The 19,573-nt window shown below is 46.3% G+C and overlaps 1 protein-coding gene across 3 annotated transcripts in view; it reads left to right on the top strand.

Annotated features, from left to right (window-relative positions):
- The first annotated feature begins 463 nt into the window (after positions 1–463).
- The window catches only part of C1H5orf34 (chromosome 1 C5orf34 homolog), a 105,419-nt gene continuing 86,309 nt past the window's right edge, over positions 464–19,573 (top strand). For 2 of the 3 annotated variants that reach the window (XM_029577770.1, XM_029577790.1), the window contains exons 1-2: positions 623–789; positions 16,686–16,903. In XM_029577770.1, the coding sequence (XP_029433630.1) occupies positions 16,709–16,903 (195 nt within the window). In that variant the 5' untranslated portion in view covers positions 623–789; positions 16,686–16,708. Of the gene's footprint in view, positions 595–622; positions 790–16,685; positions 16,904–19,573 lie in introns of those variants that run through there. The other variant, XM_029577780.1, reaches the window with a different exon arrangement.

Raw genomic sequence — 19,573 nt, forward strand, 5'->3', positions numbered from 1 at the left:
GACAAATTTCTGATATTCCTTTGCTATTAATGCGGCTTGAGTTGTAAAAGTGTAATGGGGGAGTGTTGTATTACATTTGTTATCTACTACCGTATTTATTTTAAATAGTTGACCTTGTTTTTTTGTAAGCGCAACAATGTTGCCACGTCTCCGTTTTATTTCTTCAGCTCAGCACATGGCAGCTGACCAAAACCCAGGATCTCCTGCTTAAGAACGCAGGGGCGGTGATTGCTTTCGGCAATTCGGGTATCCCTTCACAGGTGGTGGCTATGTACCCTACCTGACAGGCTTCTAAGTATCCCTGGCTGATAACCAAAGTTCTAGATTTCTTTGCTGGCAACGAACCAGCCTAGAGTCTGAATTCCTCTGCCTTGAACCGTTTTCTCTTTTGCCAGTGGGCGGGGTCGTACAAACTCAGTCATACCATTTAAGCCGCTTTAAGACAATTTTAGAACCCGTTTCCCTGTGCGCCTGCGCAGGAAAACGACACTTCCCTTCCCGCCGTGAATCCATGAGTGCTATCACCTTGGTAACAGTGCTGGAACCCTCAACCAATCATAGTAGTTGGGTACAGAGGTTTCCAATCAATGAGCGGTACGGTTACGGAGCGGCTTCCGGCTAGGGCAGTGGAGGGTGGGAAATTCGAACTTTAAACACTGCGGATAGAAAGTCAGTAGTGGATGCCTTGAAAATGTATTTTGGCTTTAAATCTATAATTGGGTCAACTGCTCGTGGGCCCGTTAGAGCCTAAAGGTCGGGATAGAGTGGTGTGACGTCATCCGAGACGCTGTAAGTAACTGTTTGGAAAAGCTGCAGTGGGAAACTCAGTTTTGAACGAGAGGAAGTTTGAACCTTTGTCCTTTTCTTTCAGAATGACAGAAGGAACATGTATGACACTCAGAATGGTCTAGGAAAGAACGGATTATATTTGTTTATGTAATTGTAGGAGATTTTAATTCTTCCAATCTGGACGGGGTCTGAACAGCTTTATTTCCCTAATGGGGTCGAGAATACATCGTATACTTATGTATTCAAAAGCTCGCAATAATAAACAACAAATTGTACATCCATAAAATGAGGCATGCATGAAATATAAATTGCTTTTATATTTTTATTATTCGTAGTTCTGTCTATGTTGAACTGTTATACATGTTTTCAACCTGTGCTGAGAAGGGACAGTCTTTAGCTTGTAATCTGGATTTACATTCAGAGTTACCAACACATGAAAACATTTTATACTGATATTTTCTGCACTGCTTAATTTACCTAGATAAGATTTTACAGAACGTTGGAGAGGAGCCAGCTGTTGTGATATTTATTTATTTATTTAGCATTTTTCTATACCGAACTTCATGGTTAAATACCATATCAGATCGGTTTACATCGAACGGGGGATAGAGAAAAAAACTTGTAACAGAAATGGAACAGTACAAAATAATCAGAAGAGAGCAGTAAGTTACATTAAACAAGGACTATAAACTTGGAGGCTTTACAGCTTAGAAGTAAGAAGAATAGAAGGCCCAGGAAGGGCAATAACTTAAACACAAAAGTTGTAATGGATTCAGATTAAACAGGAAACAATATTATCTGAGGAGTTAGGATAATCATAATAATATATATATATATATATATATATATATATATATATATATATATATATATATATATAATGTGAAAACTAATGACATAGGTTCTGGAAGCCAAATTTAGGCTTTTAGGGAGGATATTGAAATTCAGAATCTTTAAGTTTGTATTTTCAGTAATGCTCCCAGTTCCATGTGCAGGAGCCCACCATGGAAGACTGAGTCCCCAGAGTCTCTGTCCATAAGTAAGGACACTGCAGGCAAGAAGGCTTTAGGTTTATTAGGTACCAGGGAACATTCTGGGGAAGAGGGATCCTATTCCAGCAGGATGGGCTTGACTTTAACCAAGGTGGAACTTGACTGCAGGTCCTAATATTCAGAAAGGAGGTAGAGCAGATTTTAAACTAGGTCACAGGTCTCCAGATTTTTGACATGGGGGAGCCCCTGGAGGAAGGGGAACTCCCTCCGGGAACAGAGCCTCACCGGACCATGAGACACTTCTTCACCAAGGACGAGCTTCCAGACCTGGTCACCCACAGCCTGAAGGAGCTTGCTATCCCAGGCACAAGTGTCTCGGGGGAACCTAAGATGAATCCTCTGCTAGAGGGACTCCGTCAAACCTTCCCACCATTTCCCTCTGTTACAAGCCGTTCAACAGCTAATTGACCTGGAACGGATTGCTCCAGAGTCTGCATTCAAAGGGGGACGGGCTATAGCAGCCATGTACCCTCTGGACCCGGCGGCCAAAGACCTTCTGACATGCCCAAAAGTGGATGCTATGGTCTGCGCGATCTCAAAGCACACTACTATCCCAGTGGAGGGAGGTGCAGCACTCAAAAATGCGCGAGACAGACTTCTGGAATCCAACCGGTGGGGAACACCAGACATGGACCTTTTGGCAAACCGGTACAACGCCCAAGTACTTCAGCCGCAGGCGGGAACCTCAGTGCCAGGGGATCGATGCCCTGGTACAGACCTGGCCACAGGGGACTCTATTATATGCCTTCCCGCCACGGCCCCTATTAGGTGCAATCATTCACAAGATACAGCTACACAGGGGACTAGTACTTCTGGTGGCCCCGGACTGGCCAAGAAGACCGTGGTACGCAGACATGAGAAGACTACTGGCAGGGGACCCCCCCCCCTGCCACTGCCTCCACATAGAGACCTGCTCCAACAAGGGCCCATTCTCCACGAGGACCCAGCTCGATTCTCTCTTACGGTCTGGCCATTGAGAGGGCTCACCTGAGAGCAGATACTCGGGGGCTGTAATCGACACCCTACTCCGAGCATGTTAGTTCTCCACATCTCTAACGTACATAAGGATTTGGAGAGTATTCGAAGCCTGGTGCGAAGACCATGATATCCTACCACGCTCAGTCAAAATTCCTGCGATCTTGGACTTCCTACAGAACAGGTTACAGAAGGGATTGTCCCTCAACTCCATCAAGGTACAGGTGGCTGCATTGTCATGCTACGGCACCAAGAGCGAGAGCGACAGCTTAGCCTCTCACCCGGACGTCTCACGCTTCCTGAAACGAATCAAACACATCCGCCCACCCCTAAAGTGGCCGGTACCTCTTTGGAACCTCAACCTGGTCCTGGATTTCGTAGCAGGAGCCCCCTTCAGGCCCCTCTGCGGACTGTCTCTCCGACTATTGACATTGAAGACAGCATTCCTGCTGGCAGTTTATTCAGCCTGCCGCATTTCAGAACTACAAGCACTGTCCTGCCGTGAGCCATTCCTCGGGCTCACCCCGGGAACCATCCAGCTACACACGGTCCCTTCGTTCCTCCCCAAAGTGGTGTCACACTTCCATCTCAACCAAACCATCTCGCTACCATCACCGGATGAGTTTAAGAATTTGGAAGAGGCTCAAAGTCTACGCCACCTCAACATCGGCAGACTCCTATCCAGATACCTGGAAATGTCGGAAACCGTACGAAAAACGGACCACCTATTCGTCCTTCACAGCGGGAAGAGGCAAGGGGAAGCGGCCTTGCGGGCAACCATAGCCCACTGGATCAAAGAAGTCATCAAGGCAGCCTACGAAGAAGCAGGCAAGTCACCACCTCTACAAGTCAAGGCCCATTCTACTAGAACCTAGGCAGTGTCCTGGGCAGAAACCAGGATGTCACCCGCCGAGATTTGCAGGGCGGCGACATGGTCCTCCATCCACACCTTCTCCAGGTTTTACCGCCTGGATGTTCAGGCTCGGGAGGACACGGCATTTGCGAGGGCAGTACTAAGTGGGTCACGGGCAGCCTTCCACCCGGTTCGGGAGTAGCTTTTATACATCCCATTTGTCCTGAGTCCATTTGCTACATGCTAGGAAATGGAGAAATTACTTACTTGATAATTTTGTTTTCCTTAGTGTAGACAGATGGACCCAGCATCCCACCCTCGGCTGCTGTCACTCATGGAATTCTCGAATGATTCAAGGGTAAGCCATGTTTCCTACCGGGTGTCGACGCTTTCTGGTTGAGGGCACTGGCGGTCTCCAGCTATAGCCAATTCAACCAGATCAAGTAATAAAGTTTAACCAAGTTATGAAGTTATTCAAGTTAATCAAATTAGTCAGTCACACATATATCCGCAATGCTTTTCGAGGAGAATACTGAAGAGCTGCACTTCCTGCAGGGGTATATGTACTAGGGCTGACGTCAGATTGAAATCTGATCCATCTCCAACTGCTAAGAGGAGTACACTATACCCATTGGTCCTGAGTCCATCTGTCTACACTAAGGAAAATGAAATTATCAGGTAAGTAATTTCTCCTCTTTTTTTTTTTTTTTTTTTTTTTTTTTTTTTTTTATTATTTCAAGGTAGAATCTAACTGGTTTCTAAAAGAAATAAATCCAAGATGGCCACTGAGGAGAGCTACATTTCCCGTACTCCCTTGCACCCAGTTTCCCATAGAACATGAGTAGAAAAGAGTTCAGTTATGACTTGGCACAATCACCTAATTGGCTGCCAACTGTTATGAGCTGAGATTTAGAGAGACTCGTAAGCCAGTTCCAGGATTCATGGAAGACTACGCACAGTTCTGCCTCAAACTTCATTTTATCTTAAAGATAAGTTAGCCCTTAATATTTCCTTCTCTATTATCCATTGAATAGCAGTAGGTGAGAGAGAATAAGAGTGCCTGCTTAGAGACTATAGCAAGTTTATGGGGTAATGAGAATTATGGAGGTTGCTAAGAACCTCAAGAAATTAACAGATAGTTTTGGGATATCTTATCCTGGCTATGAACCCTGTTTGTTTTATTTTATTTAAAACATTTTTATAGACAACACTCTATAAGAAGTCTTGATCAAGGTGACTTACAATGTTACATTCATAATCTAGCAACATAAAACAATTCAAGAACAGTTATCATAAAAACAAAAATAACATAATACATAAGCAAATTCATCAGCAAAGCCTCGATGTAAAAACATATATTCAAGAAATGACAATTACATAGCTATGGGAGTTCTTTAGTGGTTCTTAAACTTTTTCTATCAGGCGTCACCTGATTAGATGAGGCGGGACCCATTGAATGCATGATTGACATGGGGCTAACTGAAAACATACTCTGCTTGCACAGGAACCCCCCTCAACAATGGATGCAGAGCAGAACTAGGACATTTCCAGATTCTGATTCAGGTGTCATCTCAGTAACAGCAACACAAACTCTGTATTACCAGGCACAAAACCAGAAGAAAAAATTAGCACATGTAACAAACCTGCTATAGCATAGCAGCACAAATTCCAAAGACTCAAACAGCAATAACCCTAGATATGAAAAGGCAGCAGTGCACCATGAGTACATGTCCTATTGAGAAAATATAACAAATAAGACTGATACGAATGACCACATACTAGTAAAATACCTTATCTTGTTCATACAGACTGACCTTCACCAAATACAGAATAAAAGAACAAAAATTACAAATGTGGAGATAAAAACTGGAATGGAAACCCCAAGAAGCGTCCCTGCATGCAGTGCAAAACTGGAGAACTAGAAGCAGAAATACATTTTTCTCCTACACTAAGCAAAATATAAAGACAGAAGAAATGCACAGTACCCAAACTGACATTATAGTTCTTGAACCTCATCACTCCCCCCTCCATGCCCAATTCATTCCTCACGTCTCTCAACTACACCCTTTTAATTGTTCCTTCATACACTTGTATCTGTGCCAAGCATGTTTGATGCTCCCATCCCTACATCCTCTTCTCCATGCTCCCTGTCCTCTTCCTTCACCTCACTGCCCAGCAGTCCTCATAGCACTCAAACTCCTGTAGTGCCTGCAGACTCAGGCTTCATTTACAGTGACTTCAGTAGCCTATGTTCAGCCACCAAAGAAGCATGCAATGCCTTTGGCTCTAGCTTTTCCTGCCATGGCTCTGCAGTGGGCTGCTTCAAGTGCGGACTTGAGGCCTTCAGTCCAACCTGCACCTTTGGTGATTCCAGATTCAGTATCAGCACCTGCAGTTCAGCAGACTCTGCTATCGAGCTTTGTCCCAGAGCCTTTTGCACTGTAGGCTTTGCTTCCAGGATCCAGGCATTTCACCCCAGGTGGGCTCTGACTCTGCCTTGAGTCCTTTGCTCCAGCTGGACCCTGATCCTGTTCCAGGCATTGGTCCAGATGGCCCTAAACCTCCTTTGCAGTTGGGATCTCGGAGGAGGAGGTGCTCTATGGGTGTGTCTGGAAGCTGCCCCTTTTAGGGAGGATACTCTGATTCCTGTTGCTGTGTGGTCCTCTTGCTTGCAGGGACCCTCACTGTGCTACAGTAAGAGCTGCGCAGGCTTGCCTCTAAGGCACATGACCCAGCATGGCCCCACCTTTTAAAAGCCTGCCTCACTCACAGCTCCCCACCTCACCTTGGAGTTTCCCCCTACTTTTTGCTGTGGTCTCGCTATCATTGCAACTTAGTCTAGTTTTTGTGTGGCCCTCCCCTTTCATCTCCACCCCTCACTGCCTAGCAGCACTGACACCCCTTCTCTCCTCCACACCTCTTTGTTTAGCAGCACCCACTCCCTCTCTCTCATCCCTATCTGCCTAGCAGAATTCCCATTTTCCTCTCTTGGCTCCCAGCCAGGAGAAGAGTCCTTAGATCGGTCCAGAATTTCCATCCCTCCTTACCAAAAGCAGATGAGATGAGGCAGTGGATCTATGCATGTAGATCAGGGGTGGCCAACTTTGGTCCTTAAGAGCCACAAACAGGCCAGGTTTTCAGGATATCCACATTGAATATGCATGGGATAGATTTGCATACAATGGAGGAAGAGCATGCAAACCAATCTCATGCATATTTATTGTGGATATCCTGAAAATCTGGCCTGTTGTGGCTCTTGAGGACCAGAGTTGGCCACTCCTGATGTATGTCCTTTTTTCTCCCTCTTGCTCATGCTGTCTTACTTCTGGGTCCCGAGAGGTGAAGAGAGCATCACTTCCGACCTCAGCAAGGGAAGATTAAAGTTGGTGACCCACTGGGCCCAGGAAGTGGTGATGTCTTGCTCTGATCTTGTTAGAGGAGGAGGAAACAGCCTGCCATTGGATAAGGAAGTGAAGGAAGTAAGGGCAGCCTCTTGTTAGGCCAATTAAAGGACTCCTTCCTCAGCTAATGAGAGAGCAGCCTCCTGCTGTCCCCACATACCCCTGGGACCTTGCTGTCCACCTGTTGAAGACCACAGTGTTAATACTTTTAAATCAGCTGAACTAATGGGCCTGATATGGCTATGTTTACTCATGGGCAGTCTTCCCCAATTTCACAGTACAAGCAAAACTTTTTAGATCATCTTCAACAACGTCACAGTACACTGGTGTTCCCTGTATAACCCGGAGCAGCCCAGACTGCTGGGTTATGCCTCCCTTCCAGCAGATGGAGACAGAGAAAAACTTTAAGGGCACCCCTGTAAGTAGGATACGCCACCTGCAGCCCCTTCAGTATTTCTCTGTCTCCAGCAGATGAAGGTGGCAGAACCTGCAGTCCTGGCTAATTGACTCTAAACAAGAAAAAAAAAAGTTGTAGTGACAGGAGTCCTTTAAATTTGTTTGGCTGAAACAAAGTTTCAAAAAAAAAAAAAAAAAAGAGCCGGACCTCCCGAGGAGCAGAGTCCTTTCTCCTCGGTGGTAGGCCTGCCGTGTGCTTTGCCCTTCACTCCAGTGTATCAGGAGCAGCAGCCGGTGAATGACTGGGGGACATTTACCGGTGGGCTGGTCCGTCCCCCCTGGCCCAGAGACAACCACTGGTTGTGCTCTGGTGAGGCCAACGCAAATTAAAAAACAAAAAAATAGAATCGGAACGTGTTGTTTTTTTGCAGCTGTGCTGCTCTTATTTTGGCTCTGGGGTTTATTTTCGTGGCCTCCCCTCCTTGTTCAGCGGGCGATGCCGCACGCTTTGGCCTGCAAATCCTATGGGGAGCCGGCAGCACGGCTCTCCAAAGATAGCCCCTGCTCCCTGTGTCTTCCCGGGGGCGAAGGCCCGTCAGCGGGGGCAGCTGGCAGCAGGGGGAGGCAGGTACATCTGTCCCGTGGGGCAGGCGCCCCGATGCTGCCTCGTGGTACTCAGCCTGCCACACTCCTGCGGAACGTGGGATCGGCAGCATTTGTAGGAGCTTTAGATGCTGATGCAGATAGCTCAGCAGGGGGAGGGGATCTCCCTCCTCAGTTATTTTTGCAGGATTTTTGCCCCGGGTCTCCCCATTATTTATTTCCTACTTTCCATGCTCCTTTGGGTAACCCCCTCGGGGAAAATTTAAAAGGCCAGCATCCTTTTTTCGGCTGATTTTATTTTACTATTACATATTAAGGCTTATTTAGCTAGCCTTATGCCCATAGGAGATCCTGAGCCCCCTCTGGAGCGGCCTGGGGATGGACCCGCTCCTCCCATGCAGTTTCCTAGGCCAGATCCTCCTGAGGTCTCCTGGATTAGGGTGGTCTGGGAAGGGTCCGGTTCCGGGAACCAGGGGGCGGTGCCACTGGCGGATCTGCTTCAGGCGGACATGGATGAAGATTCCGAGTGTGTGGCTCCGCTTGAAGGGGGATGATCCTCTGGTCCTTAGGCTCTTTCATAGAGATGAGTTGGAGCCGATGATTCCACATGTCCTAGCGGAGTTGGGCATACCGGCTGGACAGACGCCAATGCCTCAGGATCAGGGCACGGTGGATCCGGTGCTGTCTGGTCTTCGTCCCCCCGGCTAGGACTTTTCCTTTTCATCCTATGTTGTGCCAGCTAATGTTTCGGGAGTGGGATACTCCGGAAGCCAGCCTTCGCGTAGGCAGAGCTATGGAAAAATGGTACCCACTGCCGGATGACTCTCTTGACCTTCTTAAAGTTCCCAAGGTTGATGCGGCCGTATCCCCAGTCACCAAGCGTACGACTATTCCTGTGGTCGGGGCGGCTGCCCTTAAGGACCCTTAGGATCGTAAGCTGGAGGTGCTTCTCAAGCGTATCTTTGAAGTGTCGGCTTTGGGGGTTCGAACAGCCATTTGCAATAGTTTAATGCAGTGTGCGAGTCTCTGGTGGGTACAACAACTCCTGAGTGCCAGAGAGCTTTCCCCGGAGGAGTTGGAGCAGGCTGATCATTTGGAGGCGGTGGTAGTGTATGGGGCCGGGTGCCTTGTACGATCTCCTTCGTATGTCTTAGCGTACTATGGCTTCTGCGATGTCAACCTGCAGGCTTTTATGGCTCCATAATTGGTCGGCTGATGTTTCCTCCAAGTTGCAGCTGAATGCTTTTCTGTTTCGGGGGAAATTACTTTTTGGAGATTTGGAGCAGTTCATTAAGTCCTTGGTGGACAATAAATTGTACAAGCTCCCGGAGGATAGGCCAAAAGCTTCCAGAGGTTTCATCCCTTCCCGGTCGCATTTTCGGGGGGCAGTGCCATTTTCACCAGTCTAAGCTGGCTCCGTTTGGCCAAAGATAGTAGTCTGGCAGATCGCAGACCTGCTCTCATTCCTTTCGTGGGCCGTAGACCCGCCCGAGACGGCGGTGCCACAGGGGCAATGGGAGTCAAGTCCTCCCAATGAAGTAGTGCTGGCCCACTCCCCTGTTCCAGTCGTTGGGGGGGGGGGGGGCGGGTGGCTGTCCCTGTTTTACGAGGAGTGGATCAAAATAAGTCGGACCATTAGGTTCTAAACATTATAGAACACGGCTATGCCTTAGATTTTGCTCGTCCCTTACGCAATCTATTTCTGGTGTTGCCCTGCGGGTCTCTGGAGAAAAGGCCCCAACTGCATTGCCAGTTGTGGGACCTCGGGGCAGTAGTTCCGGTTCTTCTGAACGAACTTCGAACTGGCAGGTATTCGATTTGTTTTCTGATTCCAAAGAAGGAAGGGTCCTTCCGTCTGATTTTAGATCTGAAGAAGGTCAACAGAGATCTCAGAGTGCCCCATTTTTGTACGGAGATGCTATGTTCCGTAATCGCCTCCGTCAGAGCAGGGGAGTTTTTAGCTTCCCTCGATTTGACAGAAGCGTACCTACATATTGCAATTTAGAAGGACCATCAGTGGTATCTCCGGTTTATGGTCCTCTGCAAGCATTACCAGTTTCAGGCACTTCCCTTCGGGCTGCCGACAGCTCCACGCACATTTACCAAGGTGATGGTGGTCGTCGTGGTAGCTCTCCGTCGCCAGGGGATCCCGGTCCATCCCTATTTGGACGACTGGCTCATTCGAACGAAGTCAAAGGAACTATGTGAGGTGGCGGTCGCCAGGATGGTGCAGACACTTCACGCTCTGGGTTGGATTATCAATGCAGATGAGAGCCAGTTGTCCCCCGCCCAAGATTTTGGGGGCGATATTCGATACTCGGGTTGGGAAAATCTTCCTGATGCAGGATTGGATATACAAACTCATGTCGCAAGTTCGGTGTCTCATGTCCCTACCGGGTCCCAGGGCATGGGACTATTTACAGGTTCTTGGTTATATGGCGTCTACTCTGGAGTTGGTCCCATGAGCTTTCGCTCATATGAAGCCATTGCAAAGGGCTTTGCTCTCACGTTGGGACCCCAAGTCAGAAGCTTTTCAAGTTTCCTTACCCCTCCAGGAACCGGCCAGGTCCAGCCTAGCTTGGTAGCTGACCCACGAACACTTGTCCCGAGGGATGGATCTGGAGGTCCCTCAGTGGACTATTGTGACGACGGATGCCAGTCTTTCCGGCTGGAGGGCAGTTTGCCAATCTCAGGAAGCACAATGATCCATCAATCATCTCAAAACCAGGGCAGTCCACTTGGCCCTGCAGAAGTTCTTGCCTCTGGTTCATCGTCGGTCAGTGAGAATGCTCTCCAACAATGCAACGACGGTAGCCTATATCAACTGGCAGGGAGGCACAAAGAGCCGCCCCGTAGCGGCAGAGGCGAACAAGCTCATGGATTGGGCAGAAACTTATCTGCTTAGGATAGCGGCTTCACACATTGCCGGGGTAGACAACGTACAGGCGGTTTTTCTGAGCCGTCAGATTGGATCCCGGCGAATGGGAGCTGTCCGATGAGGCGTTCACGTTGATGTCTCATCGCTGGGGGATTCCCTGTTTGGATCTACTAGCGACTCGAGGGAATTCCAAGGGGCCGCGCTTCTTCAGTTGCAAAAGAGAGCACGGAGCGGAAGGGGTGGATGCTCTTGTTCTCCCATGGCCTCGTGACATTCTGCTCTACTCATTCCCTCCTTGGCCTCCTGGTAGGCAAGGTCTTGAGAAGGACAGAAGCCCTTCCGGGAGCGGTGGTGCTGGTGGTTCCAAACTGGCCATGAAGGCCGTGGTTCGCGGATCTCCTCAACCTTGTAGTGGACGGGCCGCTCTGTCTGGGTCATCTTCCAAATCTCCTGCAGCAGTGTCCAGTATTTTTCGACCAGGTGGATCGCTTTTGTCTAGTGGCTTGGCTTATGAGAGGCGGCAGTTGAGAAAGAAGGGTATCTGGATTCGGTAATTTCCTCTCTTACGGGCTCTCAAAACTTCCACCTCTCTTACGTAAGTCAGTCTGGAAGGCTTTTGACTCTTGGTGTAGTAGGTCGAATATTTCCCCTAGGTGGGCCTCGATAGTCCACATTCTAGCCTTCTTGCAAGAGGGTTTGGCAAAAGGGCTAGCTTTCAGTTCTCTCCGGGTTCAAGTGGCGGCGTTAGGATGTTTATGTGAAAAGGTGGATAGTGCGTCCATAGTGGCTCATCCAGATGTGGTTTGTTTCCTTCAGGGTGTTAAGCATTTGCATCCACCACTTCGAGCTGTTTGTCCATCTTGGAGTTTGAATTTGGTCCTTAGGACATTGTATGAACCTCCTTTTGAACCGCTCAGGTGTGTCACTCTGAAGGACCTTTCACTCAAAATGGTGTTTTTGGTAGCTGTCTGCTCGGCTTGGAGAACTTTGGAAATTCAGGCCCTATCTTGTCGTGAACCTTTTCTTAGGTTTTCCGATTTTGGCATTTCTCTTAGAACCATGCCGTCCTTTCTGCCTAAGATTGTATTGGTTTTTCATGTGAACCAGTCCATTGAGTTGCCTGCGTTCCCGGATTTGGATCAGAATTCTCCACATGCTCGTGAATTGAAGCATTTGGATGTCAGGCAGGCACTGATGCGTTACTTGGAGGACACTAATGATTTTCACCTGTCTGATCACTTTTTTGTCTTGTGGAGCAGTCCTAGGAAAGAGCATAAAGCTTCCAAGGCTACTATTTCCCGGTGGTTGAAGGATGCTATTGCTTCAGCATACATATGTCACGGGCGAGCAGTTCCAGAGGGTCTTAAGGCTCATTCGTTCGGTTCTCAGGCGGCGTCCTGGGCAGAAAGTCAGTTGATTTCCCCTCAGGAGATATGTAGGGTGGCAACCTGGAAATCTTTGCACGCCTTTGCTCGGCCGTTTGGATGTTCAGGCTCCTGACTCGGCAGCGATGTGCTTCGAGCGGGGCTTTCTAGGTCCCACCCCATGTAAGGCGGCTTGGGTATATCTCAACAGTCTCTGCTGATCCGGGTACGTACAGGGAAAGGAAAATGTGGTTCTTACCTGCTAATTTTCGTTCCTGTAGTATCATGGATCAGCCCAGATGCCCGCCCAGTTTTTTGATTCCGCTCGACAGATTATCATTTTTTTTTTCCTGTCATACTATAGCAGGATGAAGATTTCACATTTTGTACATAGTTGAGTCTCCTAAATTTGGATTAACCATTTAAATTTTTGGATTCCTTTTACCACTTTAATTCTGCTTTGATATTGTTTATACTGAAGGGGCTGCAGGTGGCGCATCCTACTTACAGGGGTGTCCTTCAAGTTTTTCTCTGTCTCCATCTGCTGGAAGGGAGGCATAACCCAGCAGTCTGGGCTGATCCGTGGTACTACAGGAATGAATATTAGCAGGTAAGAACCAATTTTCCTTTATTAACTTGACTGTCTTTATTTACAGACTTCATAAACAAGTGTGCATTAAATAGTACATATCATATTTCCTCTACTGATAGCACTTTCAGCTATTTACTGAAGATACAGATAAATATTAAGTCCAATATTCTAGGGAATAGCCACTGCTATTAATTGCATCAGTACATCAACCAAACCTCGTTCCCTTTTTCAAGAGATCATTAACAACCAACCATCAAGGGAACTCCCCGATGTATGGTGATGTGCAGTTGCTACGTCTAAGACAAATCAACGAATACAAAATTCATAACGATAGGCAAACAAAAATTAAAAAATTAACACAAAAAACTAATACAATAAAATATGGCATTAAGTGCAAGTAGTAACAGTGATCGGCATTGGACACAAACACAAAGTGCTGTGAGACATATTTTAAGGTATATCATGGGCGGTGCACATAGAAACATTCATGAGGCATCCTTCGGTGCTCTCAGCCTCGATCTGGTAGGGTAGTGATTGGCCCAGGGTAGTTTTAAAGCGAATCGGGTAGAGAAAGACGCCGGATTACACTATGAAGGCATCGCTCACGAGAGTGATTTTTAAAGAAAACTTGTAAGTAAAACAAAAACTCTTATTAGTGGTGTAATAGATGTGACACATGAGTACAAAATTGAATGTTTGTTATGTTCTTTAAAAGATATGTGCTTTAGAAATTTTGAAATCACACGGTGGACTAAAAGAAAAATTCCCCCCCCCCCCCCCCCCCCACCCGAGGTTCCTGAAGCAGGCAGACAACAGCCGAAACACGGCCGATGTCAGGCAGGAATCTAGTTGGATCAAAGGAAACCAATAAGTACTCTCAGAAAACCAAGAACGCTTAGGGAGGCTCAGGCTATTCGCCAGGGAAAGGAAACTAAGCACATGGAAGTAAAAAATTAATAAAAAATTGAAAAACTTATACAATAAAGTATTTGAAGAATAAACACGGGAGCTATCCATTGAGACAATCACAAAGTGGTTGTCTTAAGACGTAGTGACCGCACATCACCATACATTGGGGAGTTCCCTTGATGGTTGGTTGTTAATGATTAATTGCATCAGTAGCATGGGATCTTTTTAGTGTTTGGGTAATTGTCAGGTTCTTGTGGCCTAGTTTGGCCTCTGTTGGAAACACGATGCTGGGCTTGATGGACCCTTGGTCTGACCCAGCATGGCAATTTCTTATGTTCTTATGTAGTCACGGCTGCATATGTGGTTTCTGAAAAGCTGTTGCCTACTCAGGTTAGGGCTCATTCCACTAGGGTTCAGGCAGTGTCAAGGGCAGAGGTTAGATTATCTCCCATTGACATTTGCCAAGCTGTGATGTGGTTCTCCATACATACCTTTTCCAGGTATTATTGTCTGGATGTGCAGGCCCAGGAGGTCTCTGCCTTTGCACGGGTGGTTTTGACTGGACTGCGGGCCGCCTCCCACCCTATTCGGGAGTAGCTTTGCTACATCCCACTGCTCCTGAACCCATCTGTCTAGGAGCTAGGAAATGAGAAATTACTACTTACCTGATAATTTCTCAGCAGAAAGAGAGTCTGGACCCAGGAGATTGGGCGTTGTCAGACGAGTTTCAGCTGATTCAGGATCACTGGAATCTCCTGTTGGCAACTCCTGTTGGCAACTTTGCGCACTGCATAAGTTTCATGATTCTTCAGCTGCAGACTCTATTTTGTTTTACAGTATGGCCCTTGACAGGGCTTACTTGCTGAAACGTGGATACTCTGTGGCAGTGATCTCCGCCTTGCTAAGAGTTAGGTCTTCACTTCTTCCTTGGCATATGTGCGGATTTGGAGAATGTTTGAGGCCTGGTGTGAGGATTGCGGTACTCTTCCTTTTTCAGTCAAGATACCGCTCTTTTTGAAATTTTTGCAGGATGGTTTGAATAAAGGCTTGGCCCTTTATTCCTTAAGTGTACAAGTAACTGCTCTTGCCTGTTTCAGGGGTCCGGCCAATGGTGGATTCTTGTCGGCTCATTCATTCTGATGTGGTCCGTTTTCTGAAAGGGGTGGAACTTCTTCATCCTCCTTTGCATTTCCGGTGCCACTATGGAGTCTAAATTTGGTTTTGGATTTTTTGGTAGGCCCTATGTTATGACTACTATGCATTCTGTCTTTGTGATTTATGACCTTGACAACAGTGTTCCTTGTGGCAAATTGTTCTGTGCATAGGGTTTCAGAGCTGCAGACTTTGTCTTGCCAGTAGCTGTTTCTCTTTTTACCGAAAGTGGTCTCTGGTCAGGGAGAGAGATGTTGCAGCCCTTGGATGTCAAGCGGCATATTGTCAGGTATTTGGAGGTCACTGGGCCTTTGCGTAGGTCAGATCGCCTGTTTGTCCTCAATGGTGGTATTAGGGAGAGCAAGTCTTGCCGACTACAACAGCTCGCTGGATTTAGGAGGTAGTCACAACCGCATATGTGGATGCTGGGAAGCAGTTACCCAGTCTGGTTCAGGCCCATTTCACTTGAGCTCAGGCAGTGTCATGGGCAGAAGTTAGATTGTTGTCTTCCATTGACATTTGCCGAGCTCCGTCTTGGTCCTCCTTGCACACTTTTTTCCAGTTGTTATCATCTGGATGTGCAAGTCCAGGAGGACGCAGCCTTTTTACGTGCGGTTTTGACTGGACCGCAGGCAGCCTCCCGCCTTATTCAGAAGTACATCCCACTTGTTCCGGATTCATCTGACTGGACGCTAAGAAATGAGAAATTACTACTTACCTGAGAATTTTCTTTTCTTTAGGACAGTCAAATGAATCCAGCTTCCCTCCCTTGGCTGCCATATGATTGCATAATGAACCTCATGAGTGCCTACATGTTACAGGGCTTACTGGTAAGTGTTAGTCCAGTCCCTAGACTAGTGATATTACATTCTTGTCTGAACTCAGTATTGCCTGTTGGCTGAGTATTGCAATGGTTATCTGTTTTTTTGCTAGTCTGTTCACAGATGCTTTTGAGCAGAATACTGGCAGGCTGATGTAACTGCAGGATTGTATATACTGTGACATCAGTTTTCTCAGTCTCCATCTTCTGGTAGGAATGCATAACCCACTTGTTCTGGATTCATCTGACTGTCCTAAAGAAAAGGAAATTATTAGGTAAGTAGTAATTTCTCAGCAAAAGTTATCACATGGCTTGAAATTCCATCTTGGTGTTGCTCTAGGCTTGTAGTTTTGGTTCATTTGCACACATCTTCCAGGTAGACTGACTTATGATGCTCTACAGCACAGAAGTGTCCTTGGGGGAAAACCTGGTTATTAATTTCCAGAAATCAAACCAGTTTGTGATTGACTGGGACAAAGCATTAAGTCATTGATAATTAATTTTATAAAAATTAGTAATGAGTCAAAATGATAAATTGTAGAGTTCTGGTTGTTGTATTGTACTGGAGAAAATGGAATTTTTTGCAAATTATGCATTTTTATTAGAGCACCATAATTATCTGATGATATATATGAAATATGAGCTTTGGAGAACAAGATTGCAGTTTCAAACCATGGCCAAAATTTGAGTACTTGAGGTAATCTGAAATTGCATTTTAACAATTCAGGAAACTTCTAATACGGATATAAAAACCTGAATCATGTGGATTTTCATAACTTAAATAATACATGGTGGATTTTTAGGTATATTTCACTTTGTTTATACTTCATAAAAATGATATATATCCTTTATTTGCTTAGTTTTGTGAACACTAAGATTAATCTCTTTGTCCCGTTTTCAGGCGGATAGCTGCTATTCCCTGCCATGAAGCCTGAAGGTTTCTTTGTGCTTTATGATGATGACTCTGTAGACGTGTACAATTCAGATGGATCCAATCTTCATCTCTCTCCCTGTGGCTCTGAATTCTTGATTGAAAAGGCTCTACCTGCTTTAGCACATCCTTTGCAGCAACCTGAAAGAATTCGTCAAAGAACTCAGTTTGTTATAAGTAGCTACAAGGTATGTATGGAAAAAGTAGTAAGTAGGTACTTCCAGTTTGGCCACTTTGGATGGCAAGCTCTTCCTATAAGGATTTGGCATATCTATTTCAACGAAAATAATAGAAACTGACACTGTAGGATCAAAGGTGTACTCAGCCAACCAAGCCAAGATGCTTGAAAATCTCTTCAGACTTTCTCTGCATATATTTTTTTTTTTGTTTCAGCTTGGGTAGTGTATGAGAGAGGAATGCTTTCCTCTCCTGTGAAATGCTAATTTTATGTTTAGTATACTGGCAATTGATGACAGCATGCATTCTCTGTCGATAAGCAGACTAATTAGTCATGATATGTGGGTGACATCATCCAGTGGCACTGAATGATATCACCCGCATGTATGGGGAATCCTGTGTACCTGTTGCCTTGAGAGCCTCCTCAGGATTCTTTTTTGGTCCAAACGCAAGCACAGATGTGTACTCTCTCCTCATTTATTTTCCAGTTTCAAAATTTCCAGTTTCCTCCTTTTTCTGTTGCCTCACTACTTCAGCCAGCACACCCAGCAGCATTTCTAAGTGCTTCTAAAAAAAAAAAAAAAAGAGAAAAGAAACTTTGAAGACTGAACCTTCAAGAACATCACCTCGGTCATATTAGGGAAGAAAAAAACTACCGTCAGTGGCTTACAAAATTGTCTGCAGCCAGATAAACTCATGCCTATCCATAATGAATATTTTCTACTGCTGTTTAGGCCCAGAATGTGATCAGACTAACTGCCAGCACTGTGGAAGGATGTCTCCAGGGTACAAAAATAGAGGCTCTGCGTCGGGCCTAGAGAAGCCGTAATAAATCCTCCTCCTGGAGTGGAAACTTGGATGCCTCGCAGGGAAGAGAATCGAGCCATAGTTCCTCTAACATTCTCCCCATTGGCTCAAGCCGCAGGGTTGAGCACCAAGAACCAACATGCATTGAAGTCCATGTGGCACCATTTGGAAGAGCTTCCCCCTGCACCGAAACAAAAAGCATTGAGGGGAACCAATGGCACAAAAAGAACTCCAGTTCCTCAGCAGGCGATGTGTCAAATAAAACACCAATGCACAATGCATCGAGACACAACACATCGCCACATTATGCACTGAGACAAGATGCATTGAAGCTGCCAGTGTATGATACATCCAAGCGCCCAGCAACACATTGTGCATCAAAGCTTCTGATGCAAAGCAGCATGGTGCATAGATGCACCCAGCACAAGTCCCTTTGATGCAATAAGAACATAAGAAATTGCCATGCTGGGTCAGACCCAAGGGTCCATGAAGCCCAGCATCCTGTTTCCAAAAGAGGCCAAACCAGGCCACAAGAACCTGGCAATTACCCAAACACTAAGAAGATCCCATGCTACTGATGCAATTAATATGAAGCACTGGTGCAAATTTTCAACACACCTTTCTATTATGATCAGAGCAGTATACCACGCCATTCCACTTTTCTTCATTCAGTGCCCAGGACACACAAGATCTTTCCCCATCACTCCAGAGCATGCATCGACACATTCTGCTGCCTCTTTTTCACGGAGTTCTAAACATTCCAGACCAGCTTCTCCCTCCTGTTCTGATCAAATATTGGAAGATTGTTCAAGCAAATATAAACATCCTACAGATTCTGGAGTCTCCTTTTTTGCGTGTGGGGATGCCTTGCCCACCCAGTCCTAGGATGTCTAGTCAGTTTCTCCGCCTGCCACCTCCTTTTTACCACAGTGCTTCTGGTCTCACAGTTGCTGTCACAAGTTTTAAATCTAGAAACCCTGATCCTATCTGTTACATTGTTCCACTCTTTTCTAACAGACCTCCCATTGAGGAGCAGGACCCCGTTCTAATATCTGAGAAAGATGCCCCTTTTCCTACACAAGCTAAGAAAACTATCAAGCGATTTGACTAAGTGACAGAGATAGATGAGACTTTCTTTACAACACTTTCTAGGGAATCTACCTCTTCTTTTCCCTTGCCTTCTGTTGTGGTTTAATAAATGCTTAGAGTCGAGAGCTGTGGGGAAAAACATTTCATATCTATTTAATGTTGCAAATAATATGCATACCTTCTAGAAAGAGAGACAGTCAGAATGCCACACAAGACACCAGTATTAATCTCTCTCTCAAATGATTTTACTGATGAGGCATTCCTTAGCGTTCGGGTAGGTCAGTCCCAACGAGTGGGTTATGCACCTTTGCCAGCAGACGGAGATGGAGTAAAAGCTGATGTCATGACTATATAGTCCTGCCCCAACATCAACCCGCCAGTATTCTCCATCTCCGGCAGATGGTGGACATGCATTTCCCTTTGGGGGATTGCCTGGGAGTGTGAAAGGAGGAAAGAAGTTGGAAAGGAGATGTCTGTATAGCACCACTTGCCTCCTGAGGTGATACTGTGCTGTCCCTCCTTCAGTAGAGTGCCTCAGTCCGATAGCCTTGACTGACGTGGACCTAAATTCTAATTAGTGGTTGCAGGCCAAGAGAGGCTCGGCGGTGAAAACTTTAGCCTTTTCTTCCCGTAGCTGGGACCCATTCCTGCTTTCAGCCAGGGAGGTTTGACCTCAGGTAAGAGTTTTTAACTTTTTTTTTGGGGGGGGGGGAGTCAGTGACTGGAGGACAGCAGGAGAAGAGTCTGTTACCTCAGCATTCGGCTGTCCCACTCACATTTCTGGG

The sequence above is a fragment of the Rhinatrema bivittatum genome, chromosome 1, assembly GCF_901001135.1.
Source record: "Rhinatrema bivittatum chromosome 1, aRhiBiv1.1, whole genome shotgun sequence".
In the NCBI taxonomy this organism is placed as follows: Eukaryota; Metazoa; Chordata; class Amphibia; order Gymnophiona; family Rhinatrematidae; genus Rhinatrema; species Rhinatrema bivittatum.